Source organism: Ammospiza caudacuta, chromosome 1 (genome assembly GCF_027887145.1).
Source record: "Ammospiza caudacuta isolate bAmmCau1 chromosome 1, bAmmCau1.pri, whole genome shotgun sequence".
NCBI classification, from domain to species: Eukaryota; Metazoa; Chordata; class Aves; order Passeriformes; family Passerellidae; genus Ammospiza; species Ammospiza caudacuta.
Genome location: NC_080593.1, coordinates 122,843,580 through 122,871,463, shown reverse-complemented (window position 1 = coordinate 122,871,463; position 27,884 = coordinate 122,843,580). Strand labels below are relative to the sequence as shown.

Genomic DNA, 27,884 nt, shown 5'->3' with positions numbered 1-27,884 from the left:
TCTTACAGAATGAAGGAAAAAGTTCCTATATTAAGCTACTAGTCTAAAGTATTAAATTAGAACTTAAACTTGGCTGGCTTTATGTGAACTAGCACAGTCTATCAGTCACAACCCAGAAGAGACATAATTTTCATAGTTTCTGATTGCAGTGTTAAAGGAAACTCTCACCATCACATGGTATTTGCAGCAATTTAGGGCAATATAAACAAGGGATACCCCAGTTTCCACTCCATCCTGTCACAAATCTCTTCCTGCTTTGTAGGAATCACTCATTCAACTGGGAAGTGATAGCCAGTCAACAGAAAACCTTCATGGAGAGCTGAGATTGACTTCTTTACATGATTTTTTTTTAAGGTACGACTAGAGGTGACGGGAGTTTTGGAATTATTTCCAAAACAGCTCATGTGTATCAGGAAAACTAAGAAGCTGAATTCTTTTGGAGGCTTGAATTAAGTTTAGGCTCAGTCTCCCACTCTGCAAGACAAGCACTACAGAGACTCAAAGATTCTCCCCCCCAAGCAACTCTCATTAGATCTACAAGGCATCTGGTATTTCCTTTCTCTATGTGTATTGCTGACATTTGAATAGAAGATGAAAAGTTAAGAGAATGAGTTTTAGAAACACGCTCACGGAGAGCAACAGCCACAAGCCACCCCCAGCCACACAGCTGAAGAACTGAGAGAAAAGGTAGCAAATTTAGAGAAACCAGGATGATTGTACATCCAATAATAAAGTAAAACTCTGCAAGCCTTGAAACTTGCTTTTTAAGTAAACAATGTAAATTGGCAGAATGTTTTATAGAACACCTTGGTATTGGTGGTCAGCTTCTTATTTTTCCTTTTCTGTCAGGTTAGTCAGTGTCAAGTATCAATACATCAGACTTTAAAAGCTGCTTCTTAGTCTCACAGAGCAGCAGAGATTGAGACATCTTAGAAAACAAAAGTGCAATACAATAATGCTATGCAATAGAATAAATTTGTTGTACTTGCTTTTAGTGACTTTGCTGTAAGAACATGGGAGGTAATTTGGCCCTGGGGAAATCTTCTTATGACTTTTGAAAAAGAGCATGGAATTTGGAGTAAGGGTTAACGTAAACATTTTCTTCTACTTTCAATTAGTTTCTAAATAGAGTTAGTTAACAACACTGCTCTTGACACAGATACCATTTTTTATTTTATGTGTGCTATGTATATAACTACAGTAACAGCTACAGCTGTACTGAAACTACATTTACTTTTTAACTCACTGAAACTGCATCCACACCAGATCATTTTTTCAAGACCTGAAAGCAGCTCTATAGAACACCAAAATTAATACTCTTCATAACCTCTTGAACCACCTACTTCATCAGTAAGTTTGGAAGACAAAATTGTCAGAAGCTCCATTTCACAGTACTTACTGATAGCCTTCAGAAGATTACACTGTAAACCATGTAGCTGACAAAGTGGATACAGGAGTTGAGCCATAAATATTTGATCTGTGTTGACACCAAAGAGTTGTGGAACAAGTAGTTTGTGTTAGCTCAGTCTTTAAAGGAAACATTCCAATCACCATTTTAAGGAAAAGGTGGCTCACTTTAATAACCACAGGCATTGGTCACTATTTAACAAGACATTCTAAAAAAGTAATCACAATTTTTCTGATAGTAGTTTACAAGTGGATGGTATACATTAAGATACAGAGGTAGAATTTCACTTTTACAATGCTTCACTAATACAGATTACCAAATTCAAGGCACAAAATTGTTCGCTTTACAAAAAAATACTGTAAAAATGTCATTTGCTGTTCTACAACACGAGTACAACTCAAAAAAAAAATCTTTACACCCTTTAATATTCTGAATGTAGAGTTGCATCAGGCATTATTCTATTTTCCCTTGCTAATAATTGGCATATGACCAGCACTTACATAAACAGTTTGTATCTCAGCTGAGTTGCTTTGTCTTTTAGGCACAAGTCCAGTTAGATAATTCAACACAACAGTTTCCTTGGGGGGGGTGGGTGAACTCTGTCAGAAGTAAGAATGAGGAAGAAGAAATGAAACATGTAGTCCATAATAGTAAATTGGACTCTGACATATAGAGGGAAATGGAACAGAGCATATTTCAAATGAAGTCAACTTGGAAAAAAAGTCAAATGAAATCACTGACTGCATTCCTAAAAAAAACCAGATGCCCAGTACAAGTTTGCTTTGACAGTATGTAAGACATTCATTTGCCTTTGAATCGGCAGAGATTTACAAATTTCTTTTCATCTTTGTTTAAATAGAACACACACAGTTGCAACAAAAGAGAATTACACCACAATTTGGCCATGTGTCCTTTAGAGAACGTGGGTGAACGAGTGAAGAGATGCATTCAGAAATTGTCCTTGAATTTGCTACAAGATCATGAGCAGTAGCTTAAATTGCAAGACTTCCCTCCCCTCCTAAGTAACGTAAGGAAAGTCAAACCACTTCTGAAGCATTCCATCTTCTGGCTGGAGACAGCTCTTAGAAGCCTTAGCAGACTAAGGAAGAGATATCACACAGTGCATCCCTACAACAAGTAGTATGACTAGTTTACTGTACATACAGTGATATTCTAAAGGACAATGGTGGCAGCTACATTGTAAATTCATTTGAGTTACCTATCACATTTCCCAAGTACTCTAGTCAGTTTTATTTACAGTATATAAAAATCCATTGATTAGAGTTCAATAGAGTTCAATACACAGGTTTAGGACCCAAGAGAATGCCACAGTAAGATGTTGACATTTGCATCTGTTAGATGCAAGTGCACTTTGCAATTCAGTCATGTAACATTATTGCATTCACCTATAAATGTTAGTCCATCCAAAAGTGTTAGATTCCATTTTTTGCTTCATTGTTGTTTGTAGCCTGTTTCCGTTGAGCGATGAAAGGATACATACACTTGTCTGCTCCCAAAAATCGATACATGCATACCACAGCTTCAAATGGCAGAATACTGGAAAAAAGAGGTTATAGATTTGTTAGAAGACAGCGTAAGACAAAACCTCTGCTTACATGCACTTTTAAGTACATGTGTTTACACAAACTATGTACTTGGTCTCCTTAAAAACAATATAATACCTATTGGAGATTCTTCTTAAAAGACTTAAGGGATTTTTATTTCACAGGGATACTTTCAGAGAGAACTAAAATTCTAGAGTCCCAATCATACAGGCAAGTAGAAAGGAGAAAGAAGCTGTTTATTCAAATGCTTCCATCTTAGACCAGATTTTCTGTTTCTTCACAAGTGTGATAGCTTGTTTTAAAGAACAGGGGCAGGGGCAGATAGGAGGGCAAGGGCATCACAGAAGGCCTGGTAAAAGCAAGGCATCTGCTAAAAGCCACATCAGCAAAGGTCATCAGACATCGAAGATATTCTTTAATGTGAGATTAGTGTTAGTTAATGCCATTCTTTGATCACCAGATGTCTAACAACCTTGATTTATATTCTAAACTCAATCATCCATCCTCAAGAAGAAAGGTCCAAAGTAAAGAGAGCAATTTCCTTCCCCACCCCAGATAAAATTCCAAGAGGTGATTATGTGATGGATACCTGGCTACAGATCCTCCTCTTGCTCCCACATGAACAAAATATTGTTTTTATTTCAAGTGTAATACTCAGGGGCTCCAGTGAAAGAATAAAATGGGATTCCTCAGGCCCTGGGAATAGCAGCAGGCACTTGTTCAGTGGCAAGCAGTACAGTTCCAGCCATTAGGAGTGATGATCACTGAAGCACCAAAAAGTAGATGTCACTGGTACAGGTGTCTCCAGTGCCAGAAGTACTGCTTGTGCAGTGACTGGAGGGCCTTTGATCTAAAGGCTGCTGCCTGGGGCACAGATTATGCAGAAGCTTTGATCTCCCTGTTGGAAGCTGAAGTGTTGAACCAAGAAAACCCAAAGGGCTTTTGATGTGGCTGCTGCTGCCGTAAGGCATCGCCTGTGCAGGAAGCACTGAAGCACCCTCTGAGCTTCTGGGTGAAGGAGTTAGTTCTTAAATATACTGACAGTGGCCTTCATTTGGTGTCAGAATAGACACATACATCTCTCTTCCAGGAAAGAGATGAGCAGTCAATATACCTCTATTTTTTGGTGACCCTGTCCACCAAGAGACACTTGAGCCAGAGGAGAATAACCACCTTGTAAGTGGAATAAAAAACACCAAGGCGCTCAGTTTCAACCATCACTTGCAGAGAGAAAATAATACAATACTATATTTTATATGTTCCTCCCACACACTACAGATTTTAAACAAAACACAGATGCCTGTGAAGCTGTTCTCCATAAACTAGAATTCAAGTGATGTTATATCACAGGAATTGAAGCAGCTCCTGCATTATCTGGCATCACTGAAATGTTAGCCTGGCTACAGATTAAAACAGTTTTCATTCTAAAACTGCAGTGTGTTAGAATGAAAGAAGTAATTCCTTTAAATAGACCTTTTGCCAAAGTTAAGACTCTGAAAATTAGTTCTGAAAGTACCAATTTTCAGTTTATCTACTATATCTGTGCAAGTTCTGAAGAACCTGCAGGTAGGAAGGGCCTCCTCACACACTTGTTATAGAAACATGCAGCTAGAGATTCCTCTGCTGAGAGCTGCCTCATGCCCCATTCCTAAAAAGGAACTCAAAGAGTGCAATTAATAGTCTGTTAAAAAGAAAATAGGAATCCAAGGAGGATGGAAGATGCAAGAAGGTTAAAACAAAGATGCATAGATACACAGGACCTTGGTTAAATGAAGCTTCCCAAGCAAGCAATCTACAAGCTTGCAAGCCAACAGAGACGTATGAATTCTAGCAAAATGGCACCTATGGTCTGTGTGGGTGGGAGGGTGTTTGTATCATGAAACTGGACATGCTCATATATTCTGTGGATTGCATTGCCAAATAACTGGCACTTCAGTTCTTACCTTTTCATGAAGGTGACCATGTACATGAGGCGAGGTGTGCAGATCATTGGCTGGTCTGTAAGGATGGCTCTCATAGCCTGTTTCACACAGTATTCAGGTTTCAAGGGTGGAAGGAAAGGCTCAATTTCTTTTCTGGAACATTTTATTAGGACAGATTAATATGATACCCAAAGGACCATAGACCCCAGTGAAGAGTTCATTAACTCAATTTCTTTGGAACTTGTTTATATTCACTCTTAAGTTACAAAGACTATAGCTCAAAACTTGCATTGTCTGTGTACAAAAGGACAGAAGACAGTGAATTCAGAAAGTCTCTTTTTGAGTCTAACACTAACATTTACTAAAGCAGATATAATATTTAATATTTTTATGGTACCACTTGAGTTACCTTTAAATACTTTTATGGCACTACAAGCACAGAGCAGAAGGAGAATTCTACTCACCTGATTCTGCACCCTCTAAACATTCCTGTATCTACAAGATAAGGGCAGACTAAAGTAGTTTTGATTCCATCCTTTTCAGCAGCCTTCAATTCATGGCTCAAAGACTCATGGAAGCCTACAGCTCCAAATTTGCTGGCACAATAATCCTGTGTTGGCAAGGAACGAAGCAGAGGAAAAAAAAGGGACAGATATGAATGATGTTCAAAGCCAGCATACCTGAGGTGATTCTGCACAGATTTTCAAAGCAACAACAAAAAGACGCCCACTGAACAGAGCACCACATCAACTCATTTATCACTTTACTTTTGAGGTAATTAGCACGGAATCATGAAAGCAGGAAAGCTGAATGTAGGAGGATATTACCTTGGATTCAAGTCTTTGAATCAGGCAGGCTCACATGACAAGTTACTCCAATTACCAGTTTGCTTAATAATAAATGCTACAACAAAGGATTGAGATACCTAATACTACCTTGGGTCAGATTTGAAAAAGCTTAAAGAGTTGGCAGGGCATAGGTGTAAAAATCTTAAAAGTGTTATTTTTAAGGTTAGTTTCAACAGAAGATGCAACCAAGATTTGAGTTTTTCTATGAGATGCACAAAACCACTACTGCTGTCTATGCAATAACTTTTTATTGTTGCTGAACTTAGTGTGTTTTCAGTTGGATGTGTCCATCTCTGTTGGTAGTCACACCCAGTTTAGGAAATTCCTTGTAACTTTCTCAAGACAGTAAACACTCTAAAAATCCCAAAGTTACACCATCTTCCTTCATTTAGGTTATGAAACACTGCAGTTTAAGGTCCTGGATTGAGCCTTACCTGTATGCAAAGAAGCCTACACTTATGGGGTAATAAGACTATTATTATTTTAGACACCTTAATTAATTTTCACTAACTGAATGCTTTTTGTTCACGCTTGCATTTGTACTAATGACTTTAAAAAAATGACAAGCTGTAGTCCTAACTTATGTTTATGCACCAGACAAGTCTCACAAACTGGAGTTTTCAAACACCTGCTAGTGAAGCAGGTGAGCCATACATTCTAGAACTTTTGCAGTCATTTCCCCACAGATACAAGAAATGTTACTTTTGAAAGCCTTTGCCTTCAAGCTTAGCACTGAATATCTTGACAGGAATAGGCTAAATGGCTCCTTTCAAGCTCCTAAATTAATCAGGTAATTCAAAGATAACCTGGCATTCTGAAAGCCCCAGCCATCCTAGGATTTTGCTCTCAGCGCCAAGTCCACCATCCAAGTAAATGAATGCAATGCCTACCCACTCACAGGGAGCCATATGTTGATGTGGTACTCAGCACCATAATCTCCAAATATCTTTGAAGATTTGACCTTACTTCCTCTAGCTGATAATATTTAAATAACTTATCTTTGGCAAAAAGTGCCAAATTTTTGTTCATTATAGTCTAACAAACCTCCACTCCAGCAGTACTGAATAGCCCCAAGGAACTTGCAACTGTCACAATGTGTCCATGGTTCATTTCCAGCATCTTGGGAAGGAATGCTTTAGTGGTCTACAAAAAGAAAACAACAAAACACAAAGTACACATAAGCGACGTAAGAAAAAAAAACCCACTTCATGAACAAGTTACATTAGCAATGAGTTCTCAAACTCTCAGTTTATTATCAAGAATACAGAAATACAATCATTTTACAGGTTTTGAACTTGAGTTTGTCAAAAATGCTAACAGAAAACCTACAGCTTGTTTGTGAATCCAGACAGCAAGGCAGCAAGGATTATATCTGCAGAAATCCTAAGGTTAAAGGATCAATTGAGCTCAGACGTGTTTATTTTACCAGAAGAGACTAGTTATCAGAAGAAAATAATTTGACCTTAAAATGGAAGCCACATTTTTTAAAAGACAGAAAATGAAATGCAAAATGTTTAATTACACCATCCAGCACATCTCTGTTGAGACCAGTACCAATTATCAGTTCTAATTATTGACAGTGTTTTTTAAGCTAGATATTGCTAATTTTATCCAAGTAACTTACTGCCTTAGGACCTTTATATTAAAAGAAACACCACAGGTGGAGTTTTTGCTGTTGTTACTTCTTTCCTACAATAGAGCCAACATCTGCTAGTTTAAATTACTTCCCATCTTTGTTAGTATCTATAGCACTGCTATAGCTAAAAAGACAAGATATACATTTGTGGTACTTAGTCCTTAAAAGTTCAAAAATAAAATAAACTCAAAGCAAGTCTCAAGATAAAACTTTAATTTTAACCTCCAATTTTTATACTTTGGTTATAACAAAGTTTGTTTCTGTTTAAAAACCTGAGTCAGCGTTAACCCCTTTAAAAAAATTAAGTTTTAAGCAACACACATTGAAGGTACTTGCTGGAAGATCACTCCTACCAGAATACCTATCTTTGTCATCTCTTTTCTGAAGCTGACTCAACACTTCCCCATTAAAAATAGTTATTAAGCAGGGCACCATATTTACAACAAAAATTAATGAAGCAGTAAAATGGTATGTGTAGTTACGATGTACTTCAGCTTTTAGGGTGTCAGTGTACTATACAAGATCACTTCTAAATTGCCCAAGAACTTCAGACAATGCTTTTTAATCACAAACATGCCTAGTTAATATGTTAATCTATTAGTGACAGAGCTACTAATTTATTCCAACTCACTCAATACCATGAATGCTTTATACTCCCAAAAACCAACTCTTCCCATGTAATTTTTATCCAAACTCAGAGAATGCAAATGCCCCTTAAGTATTTCCTACTTGCTTAATTGTTGGTCTGAGCCTTGTCAGCTGCATTCTTAAAAAGACATGCAAACTACAGCTGAATCCATCTAATTCCATTCTTATGCTGTCTGCATTCTCCAATCACAGACATCAGGACAGTTTTGCTCTAATGATTTTCACATGTTCTTGTACAACATTTTTGCCTGCAGGTGTTAAATGACTAATCCAGACCTCCTAACACCACACAAAAGATTGTTTTCACTGGACAGCCGGCAGATGGTAGAAGATTAACAGACCTCCTGACTCCTTGCCTTTTCTACTGTTGATTCATACAACTCCTAGATTCTGTCATAACTACATAACAAAGGCAATTATAAAAAAAAATAATCTGAGAGCAAGCTGCCTTGTGTTTGTTTCTTTCCTCATGGCAGGGATCTCTAAACCTCTTACACAGAGCCTCTGACAAGAATTCAGTTTGCTGTTAAACTAATCTGTGCCAGGCACACAAAGTTTCAGCCTCTCTTCCCATGTTGCATGGCAACAAAGCCGAGTCATCATCGGGCATGGCCACCCGAAAAAGAGGCTTTGCTTGGACAGCACTGAAGTTTTACAGAGTGCTCTTTATTTGCAGCCTGCCTTGCACACTGCAACACCAACAGTTGCCAGCCCTGATCCTCTGTGCTATCCCTGCACCGCATCCACGCTCCCAGCTCAGTCCTGCTAAACCATTTACTCCACTCCCCAACATTTGTCAGCTCCATCAGCACTTTCCACTTATGTCTCAGCTATCTGTCCACATCACATTGGAATGACTGATTGCCACCTCACATTGCCAGAAAGCTTGATAATGCAGACTGAAGCTCTGGCTGCAAACCACAGCAACTACAGAAAAGGGGCCTTGAAGCTTGTCTTGGGGTAGAGAAAGAAGGGAAAGAAGTAGTGACAGATATTTTTCTACTATTTCAAGGCATGAGTCAGTATTGTCTTCCAAGAGATGAACAGACAAGTGCACCAAGCTATTATCTTTGCTATGGCGCTGCTTTTTCTTCTCCTTTTTTTCTGTTGTTTTTAATATGGTGAACTACGTGTCTTTAAGTGTCTATGTTTAGCTTGGCTGAGGAAGAGAATTTCCAAAGTCATATATGTGTATATATATATATATATATAAATTTGCAAAATAACCAGACTAGTAAATTTCAGAAAGCCCATTCAACTATGCTATACTATGTCAAAGCATAAAGATTATAAAAATTGAGTTTTCAGAGCTTGTGGCTAGAGTAATCCATTTTCAACCAAATGAAATTGGCACATGAAAAATACAGCTTGTTGAGGACACTTTTGGGTGACGTCTTCAGCATCTCAAGTGCAGACTTGAACAACTCCCAGCAGCAGAACTAGAGCCACTTCCCCTAAGTCACCTCTTAAAAGCCATTTATGGCTCAATTGGAAAAAACCCACAGCTCCTCTGCTTTAAAGACAATCAGAAATGCAAGGAAATCTTTGCATGGGACCTCAGTGTTCTGAGACAGTCTGTTCAGATCAAGCCCTATACTTTGTCATGGCATATTATCCCAAAAATCCACTTAAAATCTGAAGCTGAGGGAGTCTATAAAGATAGCATAACTATCATACATAGAAAACTTAGCAGTCCACTATCAGCATCTCCAGTAAATGGATGTTAGAGAAAGCCATCTCGATTGCTGCCATGCTCCAGCCATCTGCAGCAGCTGGGAGTCAGCACTTGAAAACAAGCACTGTCAGAGGCAGACACACCCTACCGGGGGATGCATTTCCAGGCTCAGAGTAAATGCTTGCCCACTGCTCCTCCCAGCCTCCTCTCACTGGGAAAAACAATCCCAAAGTGAAGTTATTCTTTCGGGGTATAAGCAATCCCTAAATAAATCAGTGTTCTTACTGAGCTTCTGGCACCACACGCGTCCTTGATCAAAGCAGCTTCCTCCATACTCTGATTCCCAGTTTTTCTACCCGTTACATAAACCAGATCAACCTAGTTTCTTGTTTCTAGTTTCTTTCAGCTTCAACTACATCTGCCTACCAGACCTGAACTCTTCTGTGTGCTTGTTGTGCTGCTGACAAACCAGTTAAGAGTTTGACTGGTTTCGGGCAAGATGCCTCCTGGGTGGCCTGCCCATCTGGAGTTTGTCTGAACAGGTACACAGACCACATTAGTCTTCTGAGGTGATGCATGGACATGCTAATCCTCCATTAAAAAAAAAAAAAAAATTAGAAGACACCAAGCAAAAGATGGGTTTTGTCCATGGCATTAGAGGTCATGAACCAGGTCCCCAAAATAATTCAAATCAAGTCAAGTGGTTTAATTGAACTATCTGCCTTCTGGTTTGATCCTCAAAGCTTCATTTTTACCTCTCACAGCTGCACAGGAAGACATTTAACTAAAACATAGAAGTATTTAAAGTCAGAGCTGGGTCATTTATTCATGACAAACACACCACAGTTCTCAACACTGAGGAGAAACCAGTAAGTAGAATATAGAGGATGAAAGGAATTGTGATGCATCAGGGCGAACAGTCAGGGAAGTTATGCAAGTGTTCAACATTGAGAAATGCAAGTTAAGCATCTTCTTCACCCAAAATTACCTTTTTCTTTTTTTCAAGGGAAAAAAATCCCAACAAAAGCCAAAATCAAAAAGCAAACCCCAAAAGCATAGTGGGAACATGAATTTTCTAACCTGCAGTATACTTTAGATAGATAGAAACTAGGTAGGAGAGACAGAATGTATAAAGCTGTTGTGAACAGAGTAGAGCTAGTTTTTCAAACTAGCTCAGCCTTTAAGTTTTTTGGAACCTAGAGATCAATTTCTAATCTTGTGAGCATGTTCCTCTATGCTTTTGAATATACCAATAAGACCAAACTATTCCCAGTAGCTGTAACCAAACTTCTATTTCATGTGCACACAGCTTAAATGACTTATTTCTCACAAGTGTGAAACTGAACAAGCATTTACATGTCACTTCATAGCTTTCGTAATCTGTTCTCAACATTTTGGTTTACGGCAAATTAACTTCTAACAGTCTAGCACTTCTTCCCTCCCCTTCCCCAAATTCTTTAGTTCCATTCTTAATGAAACAAAACTCCAAAGATTGTGAAACACAAAGAGCAGCACAGCTGCAATGTCAAGACAAATTAGTCTAAATACAGCAAATGAGAATATGAAGAAATACTGTGTTTGGGAAAGTGATTTTTTTAATTAAATTTTGGATTAATTATTTTTAAAGAAGAAAGCAAGCATCCACAGAAAACAATGTTAGCTGTATGCAGCTCAAAACAATGGATTCTGAATGCAGAAAGCACACCAAAGTAGAAAAGTATGTGCTGCCTCATGCTTAGAGAGTTGCCTTTATAGCAGAGAAAGAAACAAACAGGTACCAACACAAAAGGTCCTTTAGGTTTCTCTTTTTCAATACGATACATTTCTTCATACTTTCTGCCTTCTCTCAACAGCCTTTCTAAACTATTTTAATGGCATAAACAAGCTATATTACTGTAAGTTTGAAGTATCTTTATGCCAAAGTCTATGCCAAAGCTCATTTTCCATACAGTTCCTTCAGGTAAGGAGCATGGTTATTCTTTTGAATATCAAAGGAGGTGAGTTTTCACATCACTAGTTATACACAACAGTGGTGTACTGGTATAACAGAGAAAGCATTTTCTCCCAAGCCACAGCTATTCCTGATGGCCAGAGCAACTACCTAACAGCACAAATGAGTACACTTTCGGGTAAACATATTGTTTCATCTTCATATTAAAAACTCTTCAGGCAAATCCAAGAGGCAAAACTGGTGTGGTTAGGCAAGGACTTACATTCAGATATCTCTAGGAACTAAGGTACCAGAGACCATAGCAGCTTGCTGCCCCACATTTGCTAATTTGTTAGTTTAACAGTGACAAGAAAAGTTTTTAATCCAAAATACATGTTATATTCTCCTTCTCCTTTAGCATGGACATAGAGTCTTCTTTCTTCCCATTCTTCTTCACAGCCTACAGCACAGCATTGCAAGTTCTCTTACTCTTGCGCAGGACAGCATGTGGCCACTCCACCCTAGAACCAAACTGAGATTTCCACAAGCCCCAGCTCCTTGTTCCATTCCAGTAATTGAGAAGTGCACCAAGGTCCAACAAAAGAGCACCTCTAATTTTTCTACAGTCCTACCTGTAAGGTAGTCCAAACTATGTGGTATTGCACTAATGCACCACTATATATGTTGAAAGGAAAAGTGCCTGAAAGGCAGAAAACCCCCATAGCAAGCTTATCAGTAAATACACTAAAGTTATTTTCAGCTACAGTCATATAGCCCAACTCCTTTCAGAAGACAGCCACTTTATATACAGTTTATAAACACAGGTTAAAACCTCACTTACAGGATTACAGGGGAAGTCATCATCAAATGGTTTAAGAAAAGGCCTTGAAAATATACCCTAGAACTCTTTCATAGGAACATTTATCAAAGTTAGGCATGTAATATCCAAAATGCATTCTCATGCAGCAAAGTATGAAGTTGCAAGCCTGTCTTTAACCATTTACTTTCCTTTTAGCTTTTTTATTTGGTTCCAAAGAGAACTGAGAATAATCACTTGTCATTTGTACGATCATCTCAATTACTTTTCCCATATATCCTCCACATCCTTCCTGAATTATCCTTCTACAAGCATCTCTGAAATGTTAGCTTAAAATGGGAATGGTAACTGCACTACGACTACATGAAAATACCAAGTAGTGAGTTGAAGACTAGAGAGACCACACAATACAAAGGACGTGGCTCTGACAGTAACAGGCTGAATACAGCAGGCAGACAGAAGTCTACAACTACTGTTGACCTTGCTAACACAAGGGACCAAAGCTGTACTTTAAAGGACCTCAGATGTCTGCTGACTGTTTTCAAGAACTGCTGGGCCCCTTCTGGATAATTAGCCACTGTCTAAGTAAATATTTGAATAGCTGTGGAAATTAGAACGATTTTTGTTCTTTAGTTTCTATTCACAAGAAACGATAATGAACTATAGGTCAGAATTACACAGTTTTCCTAAAGTAATGAATTAAAAAATAAAGTCACATTTCTCTGAATTTTTTAATAGGACTACCCAGATCTTTTTGAAGCAAAAAGGATCAGGAGTTTTTGTGTTAAAAGCAAAATAGGAAACTATTCACGGATTGTCCTCAAGTGTGCCTTGCACAGGCCCTGCATTCAGAACAAAAAAGCTAGACCTTCCAATATTTCATCTCAAAACAAGTCCCTTTGTTATTTATCTCCTAGCAGGCAACACAACCTTTAAGTTCTCACTGAAGGTTTATTTGTCCTTCACATAAACACCCACTGTTTTGGGGCCACAGGGATTCCTTTAATATTGAACTGCACCAGCAGTTAATGCTTAACATACATGCACAGTAATAATGCTACAATTGCTGTGCAACCGGGAGCCCAAGAAAGAACATGACAGACTTAAACAAAAGTCTATAATGATGATGAGTTGCACAAAAGCAAAGCCACACATACACTCCCCAATACCTTGGATAGCCTACATTAGTAGACAGAGATAAATCTACTCAGTTTAAGTGAAGGCAATAAAAGAAATACCCTCAAGATGTTAAGTCACAAATGAAAAAGAAACATCAACTTATTTAAAACTTTTTTTAATTTACTGAGAAATAGGCATACTTCTCTTCTCTCCCAACTCTGCATGAAATACTGCATTGAAGTACATGAAGCCTTAGATTAGTAAAAACATAAGCTATTACTTGATTCACTTGGTTTATAATTTATTATTAATTTATGGAAGTAATTTTCTCTACCCTCATGACCAATGCACATACACAAAATCCCCCGTTTCTCAGACATACCAAATCAGCTGAGAAGCATTAAAGTTGTACAAAACAAGGTTAAATCCTATTTAGGGAAGTTTGTGAGTTTGTTAGTAGAAATAAGCATCTGTCACACCATTTGCAGAAGAATAACTATGCTACAGCCCACATTTACATTACTACATTGTTTAGCATTTGTATTGTTTAAGGTTCAGTTCCAGAATTTCTCCAGTCTTCAAAGCCAATAGTTACCACTTATCCTATGAAGAGTTTAGTTATCATAGTGGTTCCTCTTTTACATGGAGCTAACTCATGTTGAGTTTATCAGACAAAAGCTGAAACTGAATTAAATAGTTTCCTTAATCAGAACTTAGTGCCACAAAGCTGTTTACAATGGGTAGACAGTAAAGATAAGATAAGTAATGCTATTAAACAAAAAAAAGCACACAGGAAACTAATACCACTAGTTATCTCTCAAACATTAATCATTGATTTCCACTCTTTACTACTAGAACTAATTATGCTCTGCCTAGGGCAACTGAACATTGCCTGACTAAATTGTCTTTTGTATAGTTTGTTAGCAAGGCTTAGTTGAAAAAGCCTGTGTCTACAGAGAGAGGGATATGAAAAATGCTTAGGGAAGGACATTGCAACAGAAACTTTTATTACTGTTGCCTTGTCACATCACTACATTGTCCTCCCTCCTTCCTTATAAGGACTTTATTTCCTGTGATCTTACCCCATACTGGAGCAGAAAACAGCTTTGCTCTCCCTCTCATCTAAAGTGTAGGTTAAGTACTCAAGAACACTACCTAAGAAAGACAATTCTGACTTCAGAAACTTGCCTCTTGAGCATCAAGGTGGAAAAGATGTCACTGTAAGCTTTATAGTGCTCGGCCGCTAATTAGACTTCAAGGTCTCTTCAGTAAAGTTTTTCTGCATCCCCCACCACTGCATCAAACTAGATTTTTTTGGGCACCATAATCTAGAGCAGGGGTTTAGGTACATAGAACACAGGCAAAAGTAGCCCTAATTTCTCCTAAAGAACACTTTTCACAGCTGTTTAGGAGCCACTACTATATATAGTTTCTGGGCATGAAGAAATTGAGGTATTCAAGCTGAACCACTCTTGTTATCACTATACCAGCAAATGGAATTCAGAGACTTTATGTTATTGGTATCAGTTTTCACCTTTCTGCTCCCAAGAACTCCTGTATTTTTTTTTCTAGAAGATTTTAGATTTATCTGCTTTTTTAAATTATTTCCATCCTCAGATGTCAGGCCTGTTCTGCAAAAGTGTCCAATCTTTCTAATGTCTATATGTTACCAGTCATTTTTGCACAAACATCTAGTAGCCTTTAAAGGACATGCTTGTACCTACACAAAACCATAAATGCACACCAACTTGTCCACGTCCCCCTTGCTGATATGGCTTGGCTGATGTGTAAGTGCTTCCAATGTATGCAGCAGTACACTTCAGTCACCGATTATATATTTGGACTTCTTCCCTCCAAAGTCTGCAAGTCTTTGATTTCATACAGCTACGAGAAACAAAGCACATTCTCACTGGTTGCTGAGAGAGATGGTGAAAATCTCCATCCTTAGAGGAATCACAAAGCTGTTTGGGCACAAGCCTGGGCAACTGGCTCTGGGTGGCCCAGCTGGAGCAGGGGAGGTGGACCTGATGACCCTCAGAGGCCACTTCCCACCTCAGCCATTCTGTGATTCTCCACTTAAGTACACTAATTCCCTGTACAACAGCCCATTCCCTCTTTCTCTCACAGAGGAAGAAGTTCAGAAGCCAGCAGAGACCTTGCACTCTTCATCACTGTGTTAACTGCAAGTTTATCCATGCAGAATCTTAACTAACTGGAAAGAATGCCAACCCCTCTGCTACATCTCTCCTGTATCTCTCTGACAACACTTCTTGCCTGCAATAAATTATCCTGATCTGAAACAGTGTCTGTTCTACTTCCATTTCTCCTTCTCCTTTGGTCACAAGCCCCTTCTGCTGGAGGGAGGGCCCAATGAAGCAGTGTAGACCACCCAGCTGAATTTCTTGAGTAAAAAACATACCCAAGCCAAGTTCAGCACATACATGTACCATACTGTTTTCAAAAACTAATTCTGTCCCCCTGGCTATCAGAAATCTTCCAGTAACTACACTACCATGCCAGTTTCTTTAGGACATTCTGAGCCCTCACAAACAATTTTTTGCACTTTGAATTTTAATGGTTTTAAAGTTTGGTCAGACCAATCCAAACATACTGGATTCTTGACAGCTAGCAATGAACAGTGAAAAAGAGCATCTCTGCCTAAATCATGTAAAAGTGCAAAATCTAAATTCCCAATGACATTTCTTGTAAAGTAATCTAGAAGATGAGACTGAATAATAGAGGTAAGATGGCATAGTAAGAGGGCCATTGGAGGCCCAGCTATGTGTTTGATCCACCTTACACAAAAAACAAGCAAGTCTAGACCAAAGTGGAACAAATGTATACCTGCAGACTTCTCCAGACAGCACAAATTTAGGGCATCACTGAACACAAGAACTGAAGGTTTAAAAGTACTCACTTGCAAAAAGCTGGCCTCTTCCCTCCTGGTCAAAGGCATTTTATTAGACAAGCTAATATTTATTCTCCATAAATATTAATCTCATTCTACTCTCAGACTATCATAGCTATCCAACCACAATTACTATACATTTAAATGAAGTATTACACAGTTGGCAGCCACTGAAAAGTAAGATGCATCTTAGAAAGCGAATCCTTCTGCTCAAATCTTCCCGGTCAGTATTTGAGCTTTCTACAGAGCCATGACTAACAAAGAGATCCAATGTGGCTGTGACAGCACAGATACACTCCTGCAAATTCAGGAATTTAAATTACAGTCTGAGTAGGCAGCAGCACCAACCTTGTATTCTTCCACAGGCAGATCTATCAGTAAAGATGACCTAAAAATAGGTTTATTGAAATGTCAAATTTGAAATTACTTTAGAGTTTTCTACTCAAGTAAAACAGGAAGTTAACACTTGCCTACTCCCTTCCACAAAAGGTGGCTAAAGCCCCGCTGAAGTCAAGTCACTAGAAATTCTGCTTTGTTTATATACTGACAAATGGCTGTGTCAAAGGATTTGTAGCGTTTCAGAGCTATGTTGACATTAGTGTAACAAACACATTAGTTCCTCACCTTCATTAGCACAAGCTTGCAGCAAATGTCCAACCATTTGGAGAGCAGTTATTTATTGCCAGCTATTTGATAATCTTGACAAAAATGAAAACATGCCCCTATGAGTCTGTGAAAAATCCACATAAATTCATTTTAGAAAAAGCTATTAGATAAGAGCTCAGAATATTTTGTTCAGTGAACAAGAACAGAATCCAACTTTTAAATCCACGTTTTTCTCCAGCTTGCCATAAGCTTAGTCATCTTCTGGACTATTTAGTAAAGCTTGGTATTTTAGTCTACAGGTTTCCAAAACATTACTAGAGAACAGTACTGTCAGAACCACTTACGGAAAATGTGAAGTCATCATTCATGTTTTATGACTTATGTAGCAGGCTTTTTAAGAAGTGGCTAAGCAGAAAGGGACTGCCATATTTTATAGATACCTTAAGGCCAGTACCTCTGTAACAATGCAATTCCTAGAGTACTTGCAGGCAGATGAAAGCTGAGTCACTTTACTCATCCTGCCCAACTCAGTCCCCAAGTCATTGTTTTGAATAATTTCCTTCATAACAAGGAAAGTGATTATGCTACAACTGAATATCTCACAAGAGGAACAAGACTAGAAGGAAAGTTTCTCTTTCTACATAGCAGTCTTAGTGGAAACAGAAAACTAGGGAAGATGAGATTTAACTAGTGATTTAACTTCAGAGTTTCTTCAGGAAACAGCAAGACCCTAAAAGACTATGACTTCCTACAAAGTAACTCACTGAACAAGAAGTAACATTTCTAAAATGCATGAAGCTTTTAGGTTTTAAAAACCTAGGTGTTTATGTTTCACACTTCTCCCCACCCTTCCACAAAAGGGTGTACAGAAAATAAATAGTCTCAGCAGGTAAATTTTTTGCTTCATAAGCCAACAAAGGATAAAATGATCAAAAGACTGCAGCTAATACAGTGACTAAACCAGCAACTAATGCAATTTTCAAAGATTTTGCTCGCACAGGCATTTTAAACAATCATCAGCAAAATACTCACTTTCTTAGGGGGTGAGTCTTCAGAGAGAGAAATACTTCCTTTGCATGTCTGTGGAAACCATGCTTATTTCCCACAAGCTGAAACATGGCTCCAGCCTGGGCTTTTTTTCCACATTCTGTGTTAGTAAAACTGATTTCCAGAGAAGTCAAACAGTGCAGTAGGCACAGAGATCACAGCAATCATAGTATTGTTTCAAGGTAAACAAGCTAAAGCTGTTAACACAACATTACCTGATGTGTACAGAAAACTAGCCTACCTTTATCTAAGGGTTTTTAACAGTTGTAATTAAAATACTGCCATCTCTTTTGAAGTCATTATATTCAGACTGTTATGCCAGAGGAGGATTTGTTATGTCCTGGAATCATTCATGACTACTTAATTATTCAGAGGATGTAAATCCTACTCAAAAAAAAAAAATCTAAGAATGAGGTTTCGCTAGGATAATCACAGAGGCTCATTGAATAAAACCACAGAGCTGCAGGTTTTCAGCTAGGTGGTTTTATCCTATTCCTCTTCACTGTTTCTCCCACACATTGGCTACTCCAAGTCTGAAATGCTGATGAGGTGATTCCAGCCTTCAAACAGAAAAATGAATCAACTTGGGTAAGAAAATTAGCAGCTTTCCTCCCTGCCCTGCAGACAAGTTAGTGAGCTGAACCAGCTCACCCTAACAGCAGCTGAATATAAAAACTAGTGCAAGGTAAGATACAGATTCAAGGGATGGTCCCACAAGACAGACTGCCACCACAAAGCTGTCTTGTAGCTTCATCCTAGATCAACAGGACTTTGGACAAGTTACTTTTAAACACACACTTGTGAGCTTTTTCAAAACAATGCTGAATAGGGGAGTGCTTGAGAAGCTGTCACACAAGTTCAAACAGATGGCAGAAGCAACCAGCACCAGGGCACATTTAGGTGCAGAATTCAACAGCCAAACAAACTTGAATTTCAAAAGGCTCACACTAAGGTAGTCACCTCAGCTCCACAGCTGTTCCAGCACATCTTGGCCTACCATGCCCTCCCATCCCAGTTGTGATAACTCACTCAAGTGTTAATTTGACTGACATATAAATCATTTTACTAATATAATTATTTACAAGAACAGAGTGTTCATTCAAAAGTCTAAGCACAGATGTAAATCTCTCCCCATTTGTGACATATCTGCTTTCAAACTAAACTCTCAACCCCTAACATTCTATGAATCTCAAAGTCTATGCCTACTCACCTATACTGTAACTGCATTTTGAAAGACTGAAAGACTAATTTTTAGCAGATGAAGAAGTCTAAGACCACAGGTAAAAGCACACAGCATCACATGCGAATCAGCTTCAGCTTGACTTTGCAGAAAGACATCTGCCATTTTTCACAAAAGACAGAGAGGTATCAGTAACTCAGTTTTATCATCAGTGTCAATAGCCAGAAACCTCAAAGGTCAAAGGGAGCAAGGCTTATCAAGTGAGTGAGGCACTGGTTTTTACATACAGAGAATTGTGGAAAGATTTAGTACTAGAGTACGTAACAAAATCCTTCCCTCCCCGCAGAAAAACCCCGGAAGCGAAATCAAAGCATGAGAAGCATTGGGAGAGAGTAATAGTTCACAGCTGATAAGGATAAAAGTAGAAAAGATTTAAGAAGTGCCGTGCTAAAATGACAGAGATGGTGCTAGAAAACATAACATTCATCTTTCCTCAGCCTGTCTAGTCAGAGTAATTGATGATACTGAGAGCTATGAAAAAGGATTGCTTACCCACACAGATCAGTTAAGGAAGGTCTTAGGCAGTGTTGCAAACACTGGGTTAGCAGGACACTTGGCTGCATCAAAATTGGGATTTCTTTTCCCCACCACTGAGCACACAAACACAGCTGTCTTCTCCAATTCTGCTACAGTCACTTGGTTATTACAGAAAGTAAATAACATAATGACACAAAATTAACCAAGCCAGCATTCATAAAATAAAGGTGGATGTTACCAGTAGATGGAAGAATACAGAACTTTAAACTCCATTGCCCTCCTAACCTCTACAGGACAAGAAAGGCATACACATGGCCTTTTAGATGAGTATTTCACTGAAACATTGAAGAGCTGCTCTCTCCACTTGTAACAAGGTTAGGCACCACACTGGCAAAGACCATTGTCACATTCAAGGTTTTCCTGTCTCCCCACATCCTTCACAAGTAACTGCATAATTGCAGACCAAAGCCAGGTCAGAGGTTTTTGCTTATTCAGCTGACCTACTGTGTTCCATAAGAAGGAGGAATATAACCATCACACTGATCACTCACCCAGGACCATGCCTTCAGAGAAGATTAGCAATCCTGAAAACACTCACACAGTTTGCTGACAAGTCTCCAAGCCTCAGAAAAAGTCACAGGACACCAAAGAGTGAGATTTTCCCAAGTGTCTTACCTCTATACTATACTGCAACTCCAGCTTCATATTAGATGGATGTAGAATTGCAAGTCACTTAATTATTAATACTTCAGATATGTTTCAAGTAGTCTTGGCATGGTCTCTTCAGGACAACTTTCCCTTTCCTTAAGTGAACTTTCACAACGGTTTTCTATGAAGCATTATGGCTTTCACTGTATTTTTATACAGTTTAGTGAATGGAAGTAAATGGCTGATCACACCTTGTGCTACCATCTTGGACACCAATCTACAGGCAACAAATACTCCATGGGTCACAATCTGAGATTCTCTATTTTCTGTTTCCTGAGACTCTAAGATCCGTGCACCTTTTAAATGGTGCAGCAAATTAAATTCCATAGTATGTCTGAGAGAAGCTGTCACAAAAGCTTTGGTGTAACTGAAGCAGTTCAAGGAAAACATTATGGAAGGTCATTTTAGAGCTGTTAACTGACTGGAATGAAAATCAAGCACTGTACATCATCGGTGAGAGGGAAGGGAACTGCACAAATTCAGCTGTCATTTGAACAAAAAGTCAGCATTCTCCATCACACAAGGAAGATGCTCCAGCACAGAAGTATATGTAGGAAGGCTGGTGTTGTAACACATTCAAAAAATCTTCAATATGATTTTCTCACAGCCCTGAGTGTTGCTAACTAAGCAAGAGTGCTGTAATTTATTCTCTTCACACTCCTTGATATGTAACTACTTATTTATCATCAAGATACAGTAGACAATGAAGAACCAAGACAGAACAGACTCAATAGCCCTAAGGGAATAGAGCTGAGAAAAACATGGAACAACTACAGTTTGGTGGGCAGCACTGTGGAATCCCAATTATAGATGCTCAAACTCATGATTCCCACACAAGGCAAATGAAGAGGCGTTTTGCATAAGACTAAGATCTACCTAGCACCCTATCCCTACACACTCAGTTATGTGTGTTGGCTCTTCAGATGAGTACATTCCCAAAAGAGTAATTTTTATCCTCTTCCATTACTATTCTGAAACTGGTGTAAGAGTGGTGCTATGGTCAAAGCTCAAACATACAGGCACCTAATTAAAGGGTCTGGGTTGGTGTCTGCATCAAAAAAGAAAACTTAAAAAAAAATTAATGCTTTTTAACTGATCACTATACCTAAAACATGATTACAAAGCTAAGATACAGATATACAAAAATTGCAAGATACAAGATCTAAAATTAAAGACTGCATGATGGTAACTGACAACTGTGCTTGACACAATGCTAGTCCTCGTAGACCATAAAGTAAACCCATGAAGAAAGTTCTGAACCAATAGCACTGTGCCCATTTTAACTCCAGAAATATATATACACCCCTTTATTTTCCAAAACTTGTGCTGAGTACACTGTTTTATAAAATGAGAAAGTGTAGTTTTCTAGGGTCTGCATCTGGAAGATAGTATTTTCTCATTTGATAGATTCCCTCTTTTTTTTTGAGAAATGAACCCAGAAACAGATGAACAGCAGAACCATACCAAAGCACTCATAAGTTTTAAGTATGACTAATACAGCTATTTCCATAGCAAAGAGTAAGATTGCTTTTTCCTTCATACTCACTACCCAGCATGCTACCACAGTATATGAAACACATGTGCTGTCCAGGGTAATTTACTGGTGGCATGGAGTTGAATAATTGAGCAAGGGAAGAGCTAGTTTTGATGATACTTTTTGGATCACATACAAATGTTTTGCTTGAACTTGATCCGGCTCATTTTTCAAAGAAACAAGTCAAGAACACATAGATTAAACTTTGTAAGTGAACTCGAGCATCTTGTTTTTTTAACATCATTAAAAAAAAGAAAAAAATTTAAGTTAACTTCACTCATCTGAAATACTAAATATAGCTGGGTGGCCTGTTAGTGGAATATTCTGTCTATATTTGATCATCAGTGCTAGAATCCTAAATTTGATAGAACTAAAAATCATGCCAAGAAGCCAAAAGACTTAGCAGGGTATAGACCCAAATATCATAAGCTGCATTCTCTTCCATAGAAGATTGTGTCCACACTATGTGTAATACTTCTGTATCTGAACTAAACAAACTATAGGCATAAATGGGCTTTATTTAACACCAGGGAGCTTGAAGAGAAGACAACAATACATAAATACTGATACATTATAGATAACCATAGCCCCTCCAAGGCTTTAGCAATCCTGTGAGTCTAATGAGACTGATAAGTACAGCAGCTGCATCAATGGGTATTTGATTTAGTAACTCTGCATTAACCATCTTCCCAAGGTATATTTAAATTTTAGAGGTTTTCATGAATGCCCTAAACACCCTAGTACTGTTTCCCTCTCTAATCAGTATTTATCTCCCCCCACCAATGTCAGACCATCTGAAAATTACTTCAATTCCTACAGAGATGCCAGCATATCTTTAAAAAATCAAGCAGCTGTAAATAAATGAAAAAAAACCAAACAACCCAGACTAAGAAAGCAGTACACAAGTCTTTAAACTCTGGGCCTTAGTCACTCTCTATATGGATTTCTTTTTTTTTTTTTTTTAATATGACAGAGTTGGAGCAGAATGCTTTTGCTTCCCCCTTATGGTAAGTTGAAGAGAACTCTAGGAGAAAAGCTTTAAGCTGAAATATTTGGAGTATCCCCATGACAGGGAAACACAGATCACTGATCTTTTAGAGCTGAATACTGAAGACCTGTTGTACAGGAGGATCTTCATGTCACAGAATTTCAGAACCTGCTCATCACCCTGCACTGGCCCTTCCCCATGACCAAAACTAGAAGGACTGCCCAGGTATTATAGTGATGCCCAATATTAATATTTAATTATATAGCAATAGATTATTTTTCCAGAAGTGTTAGAGTAGGTACAAGACTCTCAAATTGTCCCAAAATTAAGAGTTTGTAGTTTTATTTGATATGATGCCATTCTCTAAACCACAGTATTTTTGATACTTAAGCTTTATTGTAAAACTACAAGAAAAAAGTCCAATTCCTATATTTACTAAAAATCTGATTTAGTAAGAGCTTCAAGTTATATTGTGACAGCATTTTTGAATTTTGCATCCCGACACATCATAGAAAGAAAACTTCTAGTCTGTAGAAATTCAGCTCTAATAATTGACAAGTGCAGCCAAGTAAGTTATTATTCTTGCAATAGACTGGCAGGAAAGATAGTGTTACACTCCTGCTACAATTTTATGCATCTGCAAATTATAGTAAACCAGAGCTGGCTTATTTCAAACCAGGAATGGATTTTGTCCCTATGTTTTCAATATCAGAAGCATTCAAGTTATCACAGCATGAAATAACAGGTTTTTAATACTGCAGTGGATTTTATGCTGTGGAAATTGCTACATGATGCAGTGGTGACATTTTTATATAGAACACTCATAGGAAGGATTACACAAATCATGCATGTCAGCAAAATGGAAAGCATCTGTTTAGGCTGTTGCATGCTGCTAAGGTTCTCTGGACTGCCAGTTTGTGATATGGTGCACAGCCCAGTTAGACTCACAGCAGCAAAATAGTGACAGATTTTCATGTCACTGCCTACTGCAGAAGTTGGGCAGCCTTCTGATGGTAGCTGCTTGCATAAAAGCAAGATCAGATCACCTGCATTCTGCATGGAGAACAGGCAATTAATCTGATGTCAAATGTTTCAAGGGACAGTACTAGAGCCTTATTTTCAGTTTTTATGTAGAAACACATCAAGGCTTGATTAATGATCAAGGGATGAAAAAGAATTTCTACCAAACCACATTAAAAAAAAAACAAAAAACACAAACACCAAAACCCCAGAAAGTACAGACACTTAACTACTGAAGTAATATTACATGCAAGATCCATGTCTTTACAAAATCCATTTACAGTTTTTTGGACTAAACACCCTGCAAGAATACTTAAAAGCCTACATAATGCTCCAGAGTATTAGCTTTGCTTTTGGACCACCAGTTCAGCTGACACGGAAAAGCCTAGCTGTATAAGACTTCACACATCTAGACACATTGTTCTATTTAAGTCAGCATTGACTTGCATCAAAAAAGTTGGCTTCAAATCAGCTGATTCAGATGATATCTTATGAATTAAGTAGTATTACTTTCAACAGAAGTCCACCCACTATTTGTCCAGCCAATCTTTTCTGGGACCATGAAGGGGAATACAAGGAAAAGAGTTTTGCCAGAGAAAAAAAAAAGAAAAAAGAAAAGCAAAGCAGGGCACAGAATCTACAGGAAGTTTACATATGAACAGATCCTCAATTAAATCTAAAGGGTGTTGACTACTCCTTTAAAACTTAAGCCAAAATCTCAAGTTCCGCAGTCCAGACATAGCTATACCTTCTTGGAATATTTTTTTTTTAAAGCCCCTTAACACTAACATTTAGAGCTAGATGAATGGAACTGTTATGGAAACCCAATCATAGCAATACTAGAATCTTAGTTTTCTATTACTGTAAGAGACTCAGAACACACAGAGTGCTTTAAAAAGGTCTCTGAAACTGTTATTTATAAGTGTATGACTTAGGCCTGAAGGAAGAACAGCTGGAGAATTTAGGATCCTCCCATATTTTAACTCATGGTGATGTCATAATTTAGAGTTCTTGGAAACTGTCAATTCAACATTTAAGCCACATCAATAACAGTCATTAAATCTACTACACATCTCTATTGGCTTAACCACCAATTTAACTTTCATTAAAGGGAACACACAGAACTCTTAATTATAAGAAGTCACATAAGCATTCTCAGAACCTCTCAGATTGCTTTAAAATATATACTTTGAGACTTTAAAAGAGCTTCTAAACATACTATCTCCTGTGTACTCTGCAAGCTTTACAATACATTGGAAAGACTGCTCTGCCATTAAGTGTTTCACAGTGCAGATCTGAAGGGGCTCCTTTAGGGTTATGAAACAGCATTTCATTTCCATGTTAAAAAGTTAGCTTGTGAAGGCCTTCTAAGTTTTGAAGATGAAGCACTTTATAAAATTGTATTCTGAAAAACCTTGTTTGACTGATCTTACCTTAAGTCAAAGTATATTTCAGATTGCCTAATCCTTTCATTGTTATGCAAGTGTATTTCATAACCTTATTTGAGGAATCAAAGAACAGTTTTAATACTAACAATGGTCTCAGTCTGACAACTAATGCTAACCCAAGTGTACATCATGCCCTCCTTCAACACTCCAATTTATGTAACTCCACACCACTATGGGTCTAAAAATAAACCACATGGGAAAACAAGGTTTAGATGGACAAAAAGAGTAAGACCACATACTTGTTCTCCTTAATTAGCACCTGCTAGTTGTGGAGACAATACCATCCCAGAAACCACTAAGCTAAGATTTTCTTACTTCTACAAGCAGCCTCCAGAGAAAGCTATGAGGATAAATACACAGAATTCCTGAAAAAGTGTTCCCGGCTTGATTTCTTGAGAAATCTTTTTTGCCTTTACCCCCAGCCTTCAAAAGGAACACTTTGCCTCCAAGGCAATTCAAACAACATTTTCAAGGGCTTTTAAAGAATTTTTTCCCCGAAATGTGCAAGTTTGCTATTGTAATGATCCTTAGAACAGTATATTAAAGTTGCTAATGTGCTGGCAGAAGAGTATGTGAGAAAAGAAGCCATTCATTAGCAGTAACAACCTTTAAGGAGATTCTGAGATTATTGCTTGTAAAGGATTTAATATCCAAAGCTACAGAAATGACCACAAGACTCAGAACTCTGGATTCTAGGAGGATACCTCTGATTTAAGACGATTTGTTAACGATCTTAATACCAGCATTCCTGTTATACAGAACAGTTCGAAACAAGAAATACCCAAAGCAGTGATCCTACAAGTGAAAAAGAACAAGTGCAAACCTCAAGGAGACAGGAGTTCTGCAACAGCAGTTCATTTCCCAAAATTAGTTACCAAAAAGGACAGTAGAAAGGAGCTCATAGTTACCCAGAAGTGTGCGTGACAGTTAACCATCATGGTCCTCTCAATAAGCTCATCAGGACACTCCAGAAGATGGTGCCCGGAGACCACACCAGCATTGTTAACCAGGACAGACACCTCGCCAACCTCCTTGCGGACCCTCTCAGCTGTCAAGTAGACATTCTCTCTTTTGCCCACATCACAGGTGTACGTGTAAACCTGCAAGTTGCAATGGGGCAGCACATCTTTCTCTCCATCTCCAGCCACTAAAAAACACAGATAAGAGAACAGAAGGGGTGGGGGGGGGCAATAAAGTTCTTGCTCATATTTTGACATTCAAACAAGTAGCTCAAGCAGAAACAGCACATACAATTTCAAACCACCAAAACTTCTATTTACTTTGGTGTCATTGCAGTACACCAGGAGTCAGCTATTTACTATCGCTGCTACGTGTTTTAGGAAAAGCCGCAGGTTTTAAAGCAGCCGCCGGAGTCCGGGGCTCCGCGAAGCAGGTCTGCGCTCACGGCTGCGGGCACAGGGCCGGCTCTGGCTGGCACAAGTGCCGTCAGGGCGTCTGATACCCCGGCGGTCTGCAACGCGGAGCCGCTCTCAGGGCCGGCCGCAGGTGAGCGCTGCTCCGGGCTGGAGCCGCCGGGCGCGCAGCCCCGGCTCGCTCTGCCCCAGGCCGGGCAGGTGAGCGGCGGGGACAGCGCGGGGAGCCCCGCCGCTTACCTCCGGGGGCGGCAGCGGCCGCCTGCTCGGCCATCTCCCGGTAGATGTGCCGCACCATGCCCGCCGTCTCCTCGTTGCTCTGCGTGTTGATGTCCCACAGCACCAGAAGCGCCCGGCGCCGGGCGAACTCCAGGGCGAAGAGGCGGCCCAGGCCGCTGCCCGCCCCGGTGATCAGGCACACCTGCCCCGCCACACTTTTCTCTTTGGGCCGCACCAGCCACTTGGCCGCGGCCAGCACAAACGCCCACAGCACTCGGAAAGTGACCACGAAGAACTCCAGCAGGATGTTCATGCTGCCGGACCGCGGGGCCGGCGGCACGGAGCCTGCTCGCCGCCCGGCTCCCCGACCTGGAGCCGCCGCTGCCCGGGACCGCCCGCCACGGGCACCGAGGGAGGCTCCGCTCACGGGAGTCCCGCCGCCGAACTCTCCCGCTCCGTACCGCTCGCTCCCGCAGCCCCGCCTCAGTCACACACGCCGAGGACGGAGCCCGGACACGGTGTTGCCCGCCTGCCTGCCCTCCACCTCCCCGTTCTGCCCCGTCCCGCCCGCGGCCCCGCTACTGGCAGTGAACATGTTGCTCGCTCGGCCCCTCTATATAGGGCGGACCGGGCGGCCGAGCCCCTCCCCCGGGCCGGCCCATCCCGCCCCGCATTCCCGGGACCCCCCGCCCCCGCCCCGCTCCGCCCCGCCGCCGGGGGAGGTCCCCGACGGGAACGGGGACGGGAC

At 39.5% G+C, this 27,884-nt stretch overlaps 1 protein-coding gene across 1 annotated transcript; it reads right to left on the bottom strand.

Annotated features, from left to right (window-relative positions):
* Positions 1–1,074: 1,074 nt before the first annotated feature.
* On the bottom strand, positions 1,075–27,643 carry RDH10 (retinol dehydrogenase 10). Its single transcript, XM_058807323.1, has 6 exons — positions 27,158–27,643; positions 26,453–26,691; positions 6,788–6,886; positions 5,360–5,505; positions 4,917–5,048; positions 1,075–2,965 (listed from the first exon to the last, which is right to left on the bottom strand). Exons 1-6 carry the CDS (start codon positions 27,447–27,449, stop codon positions 2,842–2,844), a joined length of 1,032 nt encoding a protein of 343 aa, XP_058663306.1. The 5' UTR covers positions 27,450–27,643; the 3' UTR covers positions 1,075–2,841.
* Positions 27,644–27,884: the final 241 nt, after the last annotated feature.

Excerpts from the sequence above, each read along its gene's own strand:
- RDH10 (XM_058807323.1), bottom strand. The coding sequence starts at position 27,449 with ATGAACATCCTGCTGGAGTTCTTCGTGGTCACTTTCCGAGTGCTGTGG. Across the intron at positions 26,692-27,157 it reads GGCCGCTGCCGCCCCCGGAG|TGGCTGGAGATGGAGAGAAA; the intron begins GTAAGCGGCGGG and ends TGTGTTTTTTAG. Across the intron at positions 6,887-26,452 it reads ACTGTCACGCACACTTCTGG|ACCACTAAAGCATTCCTTCC; the intron begins GTAACTATGAGC and ends TTCTTTTTGTAG.